The 13080-nt window shown below is 39.7% G+C and overlaps 2 protein-coding genes across 2 annotated transcripts; both read left to right on the top strand.

Moving 5' to 3' along the window:
* The first annotated feature begins 67 nt into the window (after positions 1–67).
* On the top strand, positions 68–5937 carry gid4 (GID complex subunit 4 homolog). The gene is made up of 6 exons (XM_034143237.1): positions 68–428; positions 864–923; positions 1676–1783; positions 2469–2570; positions 2657–2787; positions 4070–5937. The coding sequence occupies exons 1-6, from the start codon at positions 204–206 to the stop codon at positions 4131–4133; spliced, it is 690 nt and encodes a 229-aa protein (XP_033999128.1). The 5' UTR covers positions 68–203; the 3' UTR covers positions 4134–5937.
* Positions 5938–8248: 2311 nt separating this feature from the next.
* Positions 8249–12448, top strand: LOC117492821 (NADPH oxidase organizer 1-like). Its single transcript, XM_034143218.1, has 8 exons — positions 8249–8399; positions 8484–8564; positions 8654–8726; positions 8812–8995; positions 9646–9839; positions 9927–10049; positions 10671–10788; positions 11135–12448. Exons 1-8 carry the CDS (start codon positions 8334–8336, stop codon positions 11877–11879), a joined length of 1584 nt encoding a protein of 527 aa, XP_033999109.1. The 5' UTR covers positions 8249–8333; the 3' UTR covers positions 11880–12448.
* The last annotated feature ends 632 nt before the right edge of the window (positions 12449–13080 follow it).

Here is a 13080-nt window from a genome sequence, read left to right as displayed (position 1 = left end):
TTGCTCCAGCCGAGTACCAGATTCCAGCCAATGAAATTCAAGAAAGCTGGATTCTGGAGTGAAACGTTGCAGTATGCCTCCTCCGTAGACAGTCCATGGACAGCTTGAAAAATTGAGACAAAGTTTGGGGTTTTGTGCCGCTGGCAGCCCCTCTGTCAGGACTTTTTCTCTGTGCAGCCGTGGTGTGCTCAGTCATAAAGTTCATGACGGTTGCTGACGGTGACACTTTAGCGCTCATCATGCCTGTCCGAGCAGAGTGCTGCAGTATCCCCGGCTCGGCCTGCACATCCTCGGCCTCTCTTGTTCCCCCTGCCCCGATCAACACCTCCCAGCCGGGGGTGGCCATCTCGCTGCTGTACAGCGGCTCACAGTTTCGGGGCTTTCAGAAAAGCAAAGGCAACTCCTACGCCGTTGAGGTTGTTTTGCAGGTAATGTGTTTTTGACACGCACTTTTTTTTTAAATCATTAGTTTTTATGGTTATATGCAAAGTCAGCATATTTGTACACCTAGTTGCTAACTTTGCTGACATTAGCTTGGTAAGATCTTTATGGTTGTCATACAATGCTGACACGTTGACACGTTTATTTGGCAAGGTTTTTACTGTGACATTTTGAGTTTGGACTTTTTTGCAATAACTAACATTATCGTTGCCCATTTTGTAGTATTTTTACTACCCAAAGACGTTAGCATTTCTTGCAACTAGCTACATAAATATGTATACATATGAACCTCGTAGCATTGCCTTTGACAGCAATTTCTGCAAACTTACTGGAAGTAAATATAATGCCTGAATGCCTACAATATGTCTCTGTATAGAGCACTTCTGCTGTTTTTCATAATTTTTGTCTAAATCTGTTTGCAGCATGTGACTGTGGAGGACTCCTATTTGTGTGGATACCTGAAGATCAAGGGGCTGACTGAGGTGAGCTTTGAGATAGCTCAGATGTAGTAACACTGACCTTTATTCAGTCATAGAATAAGCACACACTGTTAAAAACAAGTGGGAACTGGTTTCTACTTGCTTGGTGCAGGCTAAACTGTAACAAATATTTGAAGGTAGACAAATATTAGGCCTCTAGGCTTGACCTCTTCTTTCAGGTCCGTAGCGTAAGTGTGTCAACTGTATACCCATGACATTACGCAACATATGGAGGGGGAAATGTCAACAGGATCCTGAAGTGAAGTGGCTGTGGTAGAGAGGCATGAAAGACGAGGAGCCAACATTTGTGTGGTAGTAATGAGACATATTATTTTCAACTGATACGTTGTTTATGAGAAATAAAGGTAGAGAACAAACTGTTATCTGCTCACATCTTATTTAAGTGTATGCCCGAGTGCATCTGCTTACTGTCAAACAACTACATGCAGGAAGTCAACATGCAAAAGGATGACGATTCTCCCTAATGTTTGAAGATGAACAAGTGCATGTAGATATCCAGAATGTGAAAAATGGCTACTAAATAATTGTATCTCTTACTTCATCTGCTGCATAACATTTGCATTTTATAAACAGGAAATGCTGGAAATCTAATCAATCTCATGTTGCACAGTGATGGCTTGACAGAACAGTTCCCTTTTAAGCATTTTGATAACAATATCCAGGCATACACTTTGGAAGCAAATTAAACTACAATTCATGTATTAATGTTCTCTTCCCTTTTGTCTTTGTTACAGGAGTATCCCACTCTCACAACGTTTTTTGCTGGTGAAATTATCAGTCGAAAAAGGCCTTTTTTAACTAGAAAGTGGGACGCTGATGAAGACGTTGACAGAAAGCACTGGGTATGTACAGTTTAACTTTTAATTTGGGTTAAAATTAATGGTTGTTACTTTTTCTGTTGGATTTTGCTTGGTTATATATCAATGCCAAATGAAGTAAGACTTTTTTTTAAATCAAGTTTTATATTGACCAACAGCACAAATATGGTGCAACATTATTTGTGCATTCATTGGTTTAGTGTTTGCAGGTGTTTTCAGAGGCTTGCATCAGATGAATATACACCATAACACCAGAATGTATACATTTACTCCGCAACCACAACATGAGTAGCCTTCAATATGATGGGAAAGGCACAGTAAAAGTTACGTTCACCCAAAATGCTGTAAGCATCTGGAATCTGCAGCTCTTTATCTAACCAGTTCAGTGTTTCCCACAGAATTTGATTCTATTTGTGGGGGCACCGCAGTGACCGCACCGCACCTTCCCAAAATATTATTATTTATATTTTTTTTATGAGATCCATTTGTGGCGGACGATATTTAATTGTGGCGCCCCGTAACAAATAAATCAATGTATGGGAAACACTGCAGTTCACTGACACTTCATAGAAATATGTCTTATTTTCTCATTTTGTTTTGAAAAGATCTCCTTGCAACTTTAATATTAAGTTTGTATCAAGGGATGATAGGCATTTGCTGCTGTATTAGCATAATGTGTCTCTAACCAGTACTTAATAAACTCTTACAGGGCAAGTTCCAGCCTTTTTATAAGTATGCCAAAAGCTTCAACTCAGACGACTTTGACTATGAGTTGCTGGACAACAGTGATTATGTCTTCATGAGGTGGAAGGTTAGTACATCATCTTACACACCTCTCTCTCTCTTCTTGTGTTCGCTCTGAGCTATAACCTCTACTCTTTGTTTCTGCTCTCTCAGGAGCAGTTTCTAGTTCCAGACCACACTATCAAAGACATCAGCGGTGCCTCATTCGCTGGCTTCTATTACATCTGTTTCCAGAAGTCCACGGCCACTATCGAGGGGTATTATTACCATAGGAGCTCAGAATGGTAACTATCAAACATTACGAACTACAGTCGCCACACGTTTCTTATGTATATATTAGGGATGTGCATCTCCATCACTAAGGCCGATGCGATGCGCATCTCGATACGTTGCCAACGATACGATACATTAACGATACATTTGAAACACCAGGCGATGCGATACGATACGATTCACCCCTGTTGCGATACAGTTCGATACGATTTGATTCAACATTATGGGATACGATGCGATTCAACACGATGCAAAATAATGATACTTCAATATGGTACGACAAAGGATTTTTGTTTTATTCCTTATATGCAGCAAATCATAGATTAACAAAAAAGTGCTTTACATATGTGGTTCTCTCTACTAGTACTGTGCATCCCATCATGCTGTTTCTTTGTTACCTTTTTTACCTTAAAAAACTCTCCAGAGTAAAGTACAATTGTATAACACCTCACAGTTAAACAATTTAAGGATGCATTGCCCATGATTAACAATGTGCAAATAACAACTACCATAGTGCAATGCCCATACAACTGCCAGCCTGATGTGCTTAACACTCATTCATAGGCTAACTCACCAGTGAGCAGAAAGCAGTGGTGTGGTTTCTATATGAACAATAAAGAATACAAATAACCTTTCACAAACAGGTATTTCATAACTGCTTACAATTGTAAGGAAGACATTTAAACTATTATTGGCAGTCACAGGCTGTTGTAAACTAAACACCACTCTCACTGACAGAACACCTCACTGAGTGATTTAACTCATATGTCTAACTTTCAGGTTTTTCTTTTCAGCCGCAGACCCCATGTCGCCTCTTTATGTGCGTCGCTAAGTTCCGCGTACTACTTGTGTACTTTAAAGCGGCACGGCATCGTTTACAATTTGCGAGCGATTCTTCAAGTTGACCGTCTTTCTTGAAAAATCCGAAGTGTTGCCAAACGTTTGATTTGTAGGTATTTTTCGTTGCGCTGTGTTTCTCTTTCTCCTCGACTTCCATGTGTGTTGATAACTGAGACTCTCGGCCTCCGTAGTGCGAAGCAAAGATCAAAGATCGTCTCTGCTGAGTGCTGACAGGATGAGGGGATATTATATGAATGAATCGTTTTTTTACCGATGCAAAGACGCTACAATCGATGCATCGCGAGTTCAACCCAAACTGTAGCCGATGTGCACTCTTTCAACCGGTGCACTCGCATCTTGAACGTTTATGCCGGTGCACCGATGCGAATCGGTGAATATTAACATCCCTAGTATATATCGCTCTTATTTCTCTTTGTCTCCTTCCCTCTGCAGGTATCAGTCACTAAACCTAAACCATGTTCCAGAGCACAGTATTCCTATTTATGAGTTTCGGTGACAAACACACACGCAGGTATCGAGTCGAGAAGGGGACAGTTCATGCTCGCCTGTGGTTAAATAGGACGGGAACAACAGAGAAGCCCTTTGGTGCCATGATCGGAGCTGACACGTTTCCACACTGCTGGGAAATACAACGTGGGGTCAGACACTCCTATGGTGGACGGAAAGAAAAAGGGCACAGGAGGAGGAGAGAAAGACAGAGATCAGTGACGGATGATCGATTCACTGTAGAGCTCATGTTTACCTCGGATTATATTTTTTATCCTATTTGTCCTATTTTTGGTCTGTTTTATTTTAATGATGTGCTTCCCAATTTCTTTACTCATAAGATGTGTCCCCTTGTTGTTGGACATGGAAATCCTACAGTGGATACACTCAACATAACTGCCTTCTGAATGAGAGTTGCAATAGAAAAGAACATTAGGTTTATATAAATATTAGAGTTTAGAGAGTTTATATTCAGCAAAGCCTCAATTTATTATTCTAACATCACTTTGCCGCCCCGTGCAGAGAAGGATGGAGGGGTTACAAAAGCAGCAATGATGAGCAGTGATTCACTCTTTATGCAAGGTCTGTAAGACTGTAAGTTAGGTGTGTTGCTCAGGGACGGTGCGATGGGGTAACGTTTACAGCATTGTTGATATATTAACCATCAATTTCAACTTCCAACACAGTCAAAAACTCAACAAATAGTCTTCAAATGACTTCACATCAAAATGTCTTTATGCAAGCTAAAGGTCATCTACTTTATATTTATTAATTGTCCAAATCAAGAACAACCTTGAAATACAATGCTTAAGAAAAAGCTTACAGAAAAAAATTATTTATTTAATGGCCCGCATTTGAAGCGTGTGACCGTACATTCCAACTGTGCATTTTGACAGACTGGACAATTAATGAATAACGATTAATACGATGAACTGATTTAAATATGAATCTTCAACACAGTTTGCTAATGCAATATTTTCTTTGGTTTTATTCACATTTGTTACTTCCATTTTAAGAAGCTGTTAGCTGTAGGGCTGCTGTCATTACTGTCATTATTAATCCACCTGCCGATTATTTTATATGTTCTTTTTAATGTCTTGTTTTGTAAGTCCCAAACTATTCAGTTTTATATTATATACATTCAACACAGAAGCTGGAAATCTCCTAATTTCAGAGGCTGGAAATGGATTTTTTGGCTTTACCAAATTCACAATAGTTGGAAAAAACATAAAAAGCTTCAGATAATATAGCAGGGTATCTACAATGTGTAACATAAACAATTTTGATTAAAACAAAAAGCACCTTTTGTGGCTCATGGAAAAAGGTCTGAAGTAGGAACAATAAAACCAGCTGCCTTACAATTTTAAATGTTTGTTAAGCTCCATGTTTAGGTTGATATGGTTTTATTTGAACAGAATCAAGACAGTATATGTCTGTTTGAGAGAAATTGTGCAAGGACTTTTTATTAACTTGAGTTTATTTCTGAAAAGGGTTGATGGAGCGTGCATGTCCTCCGCCTGCCGCCTCTGTGCTGCTCAGAGACTTTCAGCTGCAGCATGAGGAGCGGATGTGATGTGTTGTGAGATTAATGTTGGCACTATATATTTTTTGTACCCAATTATGTGGATTGAAGATGATAGTCTGCTTTTTTATTAATCATATAACAGAGAACACAATGTGCAATGTAAGAATTGGATGTTTATATGGGAGTGTGTCATTCTAAGTCTTGGTTTAATAATCCTGATTTAAAGAAGACGATGTATGATAAATCACCTGTGAGTGAGGAGAAATAAAGAGCTAACTATTTCATACAATTGTGTATTATTTATTCAAATCTAAAATGCATTGTTATTTTGTCTACTGGCGTTGATATATGCATATAAAAGCAATGAGAAATAATAATGATATCATAAAGAGTAATAAGTATCTTGTACCAAACGTATTGTAGTGCTGCCTAATTTTGATTACATTTAGAATCTATTTTTCTAAGCATAGCAATGCCTAAAGAGACATAATATAACGTCATACTTGCTGATAGGTAAAGTAAGAAATAATACAAATTTGGCTTTGCACAGTTGCATACACTAAAGTGAGGCATTTGGACAGTCGAGAGAAGAGAATAAAGGAAATGAAGTTCTCAGATGTGACATATTGCATCAATGTTTCCCAGAGTTGCATGAAGATGTCCATCTTTACGTTTAAAGGGAAAGTAACCATTGCCACCCTGTTGATATCCACTGTATTTTTTTCAAGTTTTGTATTGCTTTGTCATAGTGAAGAAAGACTCAATAAATAAATGGATGGGTACAACATACAGCAAAGGTTCCTGGCTAAAATTAAACCGGGGACGTTGACAGTTGTGTGGTAATGTGCGTTAACCATTAGGGTACAGGAGCACTGCATGACTGGTTAGGTTAAGTCAAATCTCCTGTGCACAGAAGAGACAGCCAACACTAGATGGCAGTGGTGTACAAAAAAAGGTTTGAGTCCTTCTGGCTTTTGAGTGCATGTTAGGATCCAAACTGTTCAAACCTTTTGCAGCATGTGTGGTCATGAACCTCATATAGTCTCTGACACAGTGAGGCTGGTATGAAAATCAACTAATAAGTGGAGTGAAAAATCTAATATCAAATACACAGGGCAACTCCTAACCCCTAATCTTGCGCACTATATGTAAATAATATCCCACTTTTATATTGTGTTGCCCTTCAACAATGTTTTATTTGTCAGATAGTTTAGTTCTGTTTTATCTTCTATTTTGAGATGTATATATTGTATAATTGTTTATTTTCTACTCTTTAGTATTCTAATTATGTGCAATACTTTGTTTTCATGCTGCTGCAATGAAGAAATGTCCCAATTTGGGATCATTAAAGTATATCTTATCTTTATCTTATCTTAAAAGCATGTGTACAACCCCATTTAGGTGTTTGGAGACCAAGGCTAGTTTCACATTCCTAAATCAAAGGAAAGCGCAGAGTAATGCCAAATTTAGATTTTGGAATTCCTTATATCAATAGGCTGATGATTAACCAGGAAGACACATTCAGGAAAGAGTCATTTCTAAATAAAACTAGCTGAGAACCAATGCATGTGGATCATGTTTGGCGTACGTGCTGCGCATGTTTGGCGTACGTGCTGCGCATGTTTGGCGAACAAAGACAGAAGGAAACATTATTTCTACAAAATAGAAAGGAAAGACATGTGGAAAGATATGGGCAATAACTTCCTCATGTAGCTCAAACAATGCTGCCTGCTATTTTAAGAACAGATTATTTTCTTACTGGTGTTAACACTGATGCATTTGACTATTAATTAATAGTTCAGCTAGTTAGCACTACATTCATGTTAAATCAAACACACTAAAGACAATCAATGATTTGTGTACTTGATCAAGGATGTGAAAACAGTGTGTATACAAAATGATTGATCAGAAACAACATTAACCTTATTATGATAGTCCTGGTTATAAAGGAAAACATAGACATGAGAGTACTTTATGAGGAGATGTTATTGCAGGTAAAATAAATCAGGCTGTGTTAATCCTACACCTGCTCAATAGAATATATGTTTTGGTTCCCATGATTGTAGCGGGCACCAGGATAATTTGTTAATTTAACACTTATCGTTGTGTGTACTTTATTGACTCAATTGTATAATTGTACTGTCTATTTGTCTCGTAGGTAAAAGTATCACCAATACCCACATGTTTTAGAAAAAGTAAATCTGAGAATTCTTTATGTGATTGATATTACTAAACATGAACAGATGGGAGCTAGAAATATATTTAAAGAAAAGACAATTACAATTTAACAAATGGCCAGGACATGAAGAAATATTCTGAAGGAAAAAGATTATGAACCATCACCAGAGCTAACAGCTTCCTATCTAAATACACCTCTGCGACATTCACCTCATATCTACATCAACATGTAATAAAGTACATTTCTCCATCACTGACATCATTTATGAATGAAAACCACAAAAACGTGCCGCCTTACACAAGTGCTCTAAATTTAGAATAAAGACTGTGAATACAAATTGCACATTGCTGGAGTTTCCGCAGTGATACCGCGACGCAATACCTGCGCAGGTGCAGCAAATATAAATACACGTGCCGACGAGTTCCTGAGCTGCAGTCCCAGGATCAGAGCCGGTCTGAGGAACCCTCACAACTTTAACACTCAACTTTATTTCTTATCGCTTCCTCATGGAGGCCCAGCGGTATCCCATCAGCGTGCGTTTAATTGGAGTCATGCACAAGGAGAAGAGCAAAGTGAGCGCGTGGCGATTTGAAAAAAGATAATTAAGAGACCTCTTCTCTACAGTGTGATTAACATCTGCATTTTAATTTTTCCAGATGTACATGACCTCCGTGCTTTGGTCAGACCAGAGTGATATTGTAGTTTACAGGACTAATCCGGAATTTAAGAAAATGCATGTGAGTATACAGCTGGTTCATGTATTGCGCCTGTGTGGTGTGGTTATTGGTTATTAATAACAACTCTGTTACCCATTTTTTTATGACAGAAACTAATGAAGAAAGCTTTCCCACCTGCAAGTAAAATGAAACAATCCGACAGAATCATCCCCAGATATCGAGGTATGTATTTACAGCAGCAGTTTATGTGAGTCACAAAGTGTATTTCTGTGTTGATCCTGACTTTACGCATCCTGTGTGCTTTCAGACAGAAGGCTGAGAAGCGGCGGCCGGGAGAAAGGTCCCACCAGGTCTCTGCTGCGACTCAAGTTTCTGCAGAAATATTGTAATGCACTTCTGAGCTGCGACCCGAGGGTCTGCCAGTCGGCAGACCTGATCCAGTTCTTCCACCCCAAAGACCAGGACCTGCAGCCGGAGTTTGCCCAGAACAGGTAGTTTAAAGCATTTCAAAAATGACATCATATAATGATATAATGCAGATGCCTTTACTCTTTTAGGGAAGTATTTTGGCATAGTAGGCTACTCACCCCAAGCTGTAAAAGCTTAAGAGTGAGTGGTGACATCTTTGGCAAAAACTGTAATGACTGATATACCCTGAAGTATCCTTTATATGAGATTATATGAAACAATCAAACAATCAAAGAAATAAGGAAATTATTTTGTAGAATAACCAAACATTCTTGTTTCAAATTTAAATTCCGATTTGTTGCTACCAACTCCAGAAGGCTTTTCTGCGGGATTTTAGCTTTTCCAAAATGTCTAATTGAGAATATACATATGTTTTATTATATAAAATTTATAACAATATTATAATAGTTTGAGTAGTTAGAGTATTAAAAAAAAACAGAGGAATATGAAATAATTGCAAAATAGAACATGTAAGTTGCTCAGCAAGCATGAGGCCCTTGTTCATGTTAAATGTAGGATCTGCACCAGGAGCCTTTAAATTAAAACCTGACTAGTCCACAATTCAACAAATGTATAGTATGTCAGATTATTAATAGAAGTTACGATTTAGACTTTTCAATGAGCTGCTCTGTTTTTCTGCCTAATTCTTAATAATTGTGTCTCTCTTCCTCAGCATCATGATCATGCCAGCAGAGGATGAAATGATCAGAGATGCAGGACAGGGTCAGGGCGTGGGGAACGTGACCCAGCCGTTTGTCACCGAGACGTACAGGTGTGTGGCTCCTTACGAGACCAAAGACACCAAGAACAAGCCTTTCAAAGTGGCGCTGGACGAAAAAGTCGATGTTCTCATCAAAGACAAAGCAGGTGAGCGAGCCTCAGAGTCCTGTTAATGGTTTACCTCAACAACCCATTACCCTGAGATCTGTTAAATGTGAAATCCTGTTGGTTTAGGGTGGTGGCTTGTGGAGAATGAAAGCAAGAAGATGGCCTGGTTCCCTGCCCCCTACCTGGATAAACTGGAGGATGACGATGAGGCTGAGGATGAAGATGAAATAGATGGGAATTCTGAAAGAGGTATGTGCATAAGTACAGTATTGTACCCAATCAGAACATTAGACCATCAACACAAAGCTTGTTTACACAGCAGTAAAGGGTTAGATACTTTTAAAAGTGAAAGTAGAAAAAGTTGGTTGTAGAAACCCTCAAAATGTCAAATTACAGATAAACGGCAAAATTATCTTGGAGTATTAAAAGTGCTCTCTATGCAGAATGGCTCATTTCACAGTGTTGTATTGAAATAGGATAGAATATTATATGCTTTTTTTTTTATCACAATTGCTCATTAAGAGGATTATAATGTTTTAGTCTGTCAGTGTGGAACTAAGTTTAGATACTTTGTGTGCTACTGGGTAAAGCAGCAGCTTTTTACTGCATTATATCATACAAGCACAGATGGGGGTTTTTTGTGTAAAAAGGAAATATAAAGTATATGTGTCAAATACATGTAAGGGGGTACACAGTTCATAATTTCCTTTTTAAAGTGCTGTGCACAGTTAGAGAGTAAAATGGAAATACTCAAAAATACAAATATGTAAAAACTGTACTTTACTATAGTACTTATGTGGATGAACATGGTTGGTTATGTAAGTAAAGGTGCAACAAAGCACTGTATTAAAGACATGTCTTTCACTCCAGGAATGCTATACAATGCAGTCAAGAACTACAAGGCCACCAAGGATGACGAGATAACCGTGGCCATCGGTGCTGTGGTGGAAGTCCTGCAGAAGTCTGACAACGGCTGGTGGCTCGTCAGGTATTTAACACTAAACATTTAAACATCGTCCAGTGTACTAGATTTAGATTGGAACCCAACTTAAATACACTGCTTGTCAGAAAACCTAGGGTGGCTTTTAAGTAACGTAAACTCTCAAAAGGCCCTTTGTGGAGCATGTTGGTTTGTCTGTTCTGGGCTCCTGTAGAAACAATTAAGGTGCAAACGTAATGGATGAGTGCATTCCTTTTCACCCTAAATTAAACGCACTGGTCCTCTAAATAACTTGTGAAAAGTGTGTGTGAAAACATCGTTGGAAATACTCTTGCATAACAAAATTAATTCTAATTTTAACCCTCTACATTCTCCACTTTGTTGTTTTTAACAGATATAATGGTAAAGCAGGCTACATCCCCATCATGTACTTGAAGCCCTACAAACGCCCTCATATCCGCATGATAGCCACCAATCAAGATCGCGGCAACTCTTCCCCGAACCAACTAATGCCGCCCCTGGATCAGCAGTCCAAAGGTCTCAGCCTCTCTCAAGGCAACCTGCTGCAACTTCCTGCCAGATCTTCCACACCCAAGCTGCAACCACCACTCCTACAGCAGAGGTCAAAATCTGTTGATATCCACCCTTATCATCCTCCTGCTCCGTCTGCAGCAAGCATTACTTCTTCCACCGACGTTGACACCTCCCCCACGACCCCAAAGCCTTTCCCTTTGCCCAAAATCAAGGTGGAGATGGACGGAGTCTCGCCTCGTCCCCTGAGCCTGCAGGCCGACAGCGAGGGGAGTCTGAGCGACAGCAGCAGCTTCAGCGATGACCTCGACAGTTCCTGGGCGAGCTCCTCGTCCTTCAACCTGAGCCAAAGCTACAACGAACAGGAGCTGCGTCTCAGCCGTACGCCTCCCCCCGTGTTGAGCAACCGCCTCAGCCCGACAAGTGGCCTAGAGGGGAAAATGCCCCCCAGTGTCTCTGATCCCAACCTCTACAAGGGTCCGACAACACCTAAAGTGCCCCCCAGACCGCGGGCCCAGGAGATCCTCACCCGCTGTACCACTGTCACCCGCAAGAACGCAGCCAGGGGCGGCCTGTCGCTCACACAGACTGAGATATTAAGTCGATGAATGCATGTGTTCAGAATGTAATGACTACGAGGCAAAGTATCAGTTGTATTGAGGTGACTGTGGGAACATTTAGTACCTGTGAAGCTCTGCCAGCACATTTGGTTCCTGCTGAGTTTGTTTTCATAGGAATATTAGTTGTCAAACAGTCTTGTTGTGGTTGGCATGATCTTTGAAGATTGATTGTGTACATGTACACACATAGACAAAGGCATTCAGCATAAGCAGAAAATATATTAACAAAATGATGAATCTGTAAACACTTAACATTCATAACGCCCTAATTAACTCTGTTTTGAATGATTTATTTTCCATACTGGAAACCTTGTATGTGCCGAGTGCACAGAGAGAAAGGGAAAGAGATGTGTTCTTGTGTCTGCAGCAAAAATAAATATGTATCTGAATTATGAACAGTATGTGCGCATTTTCCTGGTCAAGCCTGTTCACAGCTAAATGAACTTGTATATAGTAATAGGTTGTGTCAATAACACAGAATATACTGACCATGTAAATCTTGAGTGTATTTTCTTGTTACAAAAAAGCTTGGAAAAAATAAAAATATTTTGGGTTAACTCGAAATGTCTTGCTTCAAGATTTTCTTTTAAACTGTACAGCTCGCTCTGTATGTTCCCAACCTCTGATGGACCGTTTTTGCCCTCGGAGACTGACCTTTGGCATGGAGGTCAGATGTTTGTGAGGTTGTGTGTGAATGCCGCCTCAGCTATTACAAATGTGCACATTATGCCTCTGCGTCGGCAACAACCAAGGCATTCTGTTTAAGGGTTATCCGTCTGATCCTCATGGAAGCAATGTCTTAGGAACACCTTAAAAAGATTATTTTCAAATCGGGCACAAACGTCCCCATGGATACAAGGATGAACTGATGCGACTTTTGGAGGGGTTGAGGATCAAGGTCTCTGTGAGGGTTCAAAAACGTTAATGGTGATAACTCATTAACGCATATGCTAAAATGGGATTGCACAAGACATGATGCAAAATAGGAGCCAGGGACAAAAAGTTGAACGGCAAGCGGCCCCCACTTATGGCGCCCTTGCAGAAACCCACGCCAATCTTCTAACTTTTGCTCTCAACTACACACCGTTTCAGTTTGGTGAATGCATCTTTGTTTGTTCTGTGACACAATCTGTTCACAGACCGACCGAAATCCAAGCATCTGGTTATTCTAGTTTTGTCTTAGGGTGAC

This window comes from Trematomus bernacchii, unplaced genomic scaffold (assembly GCF_902827165.1).
Source record: "Trematomus bernacchii unplaced genomic scaffold, fTreBer1.1, whole genome shotgun sequence".
Taxonomy (NCBI): domain Eukaryota; kingdom Metazoa; phylum Chordata; class Actinopteri; order Perciformes; family Nototheniidae; genus Trematomus; species Trematomus bernacchii.
Note: the sequence above shows the minus strand (reverse complement) of the source record. Positions and strands in the feature narration are given on the sequence as shown.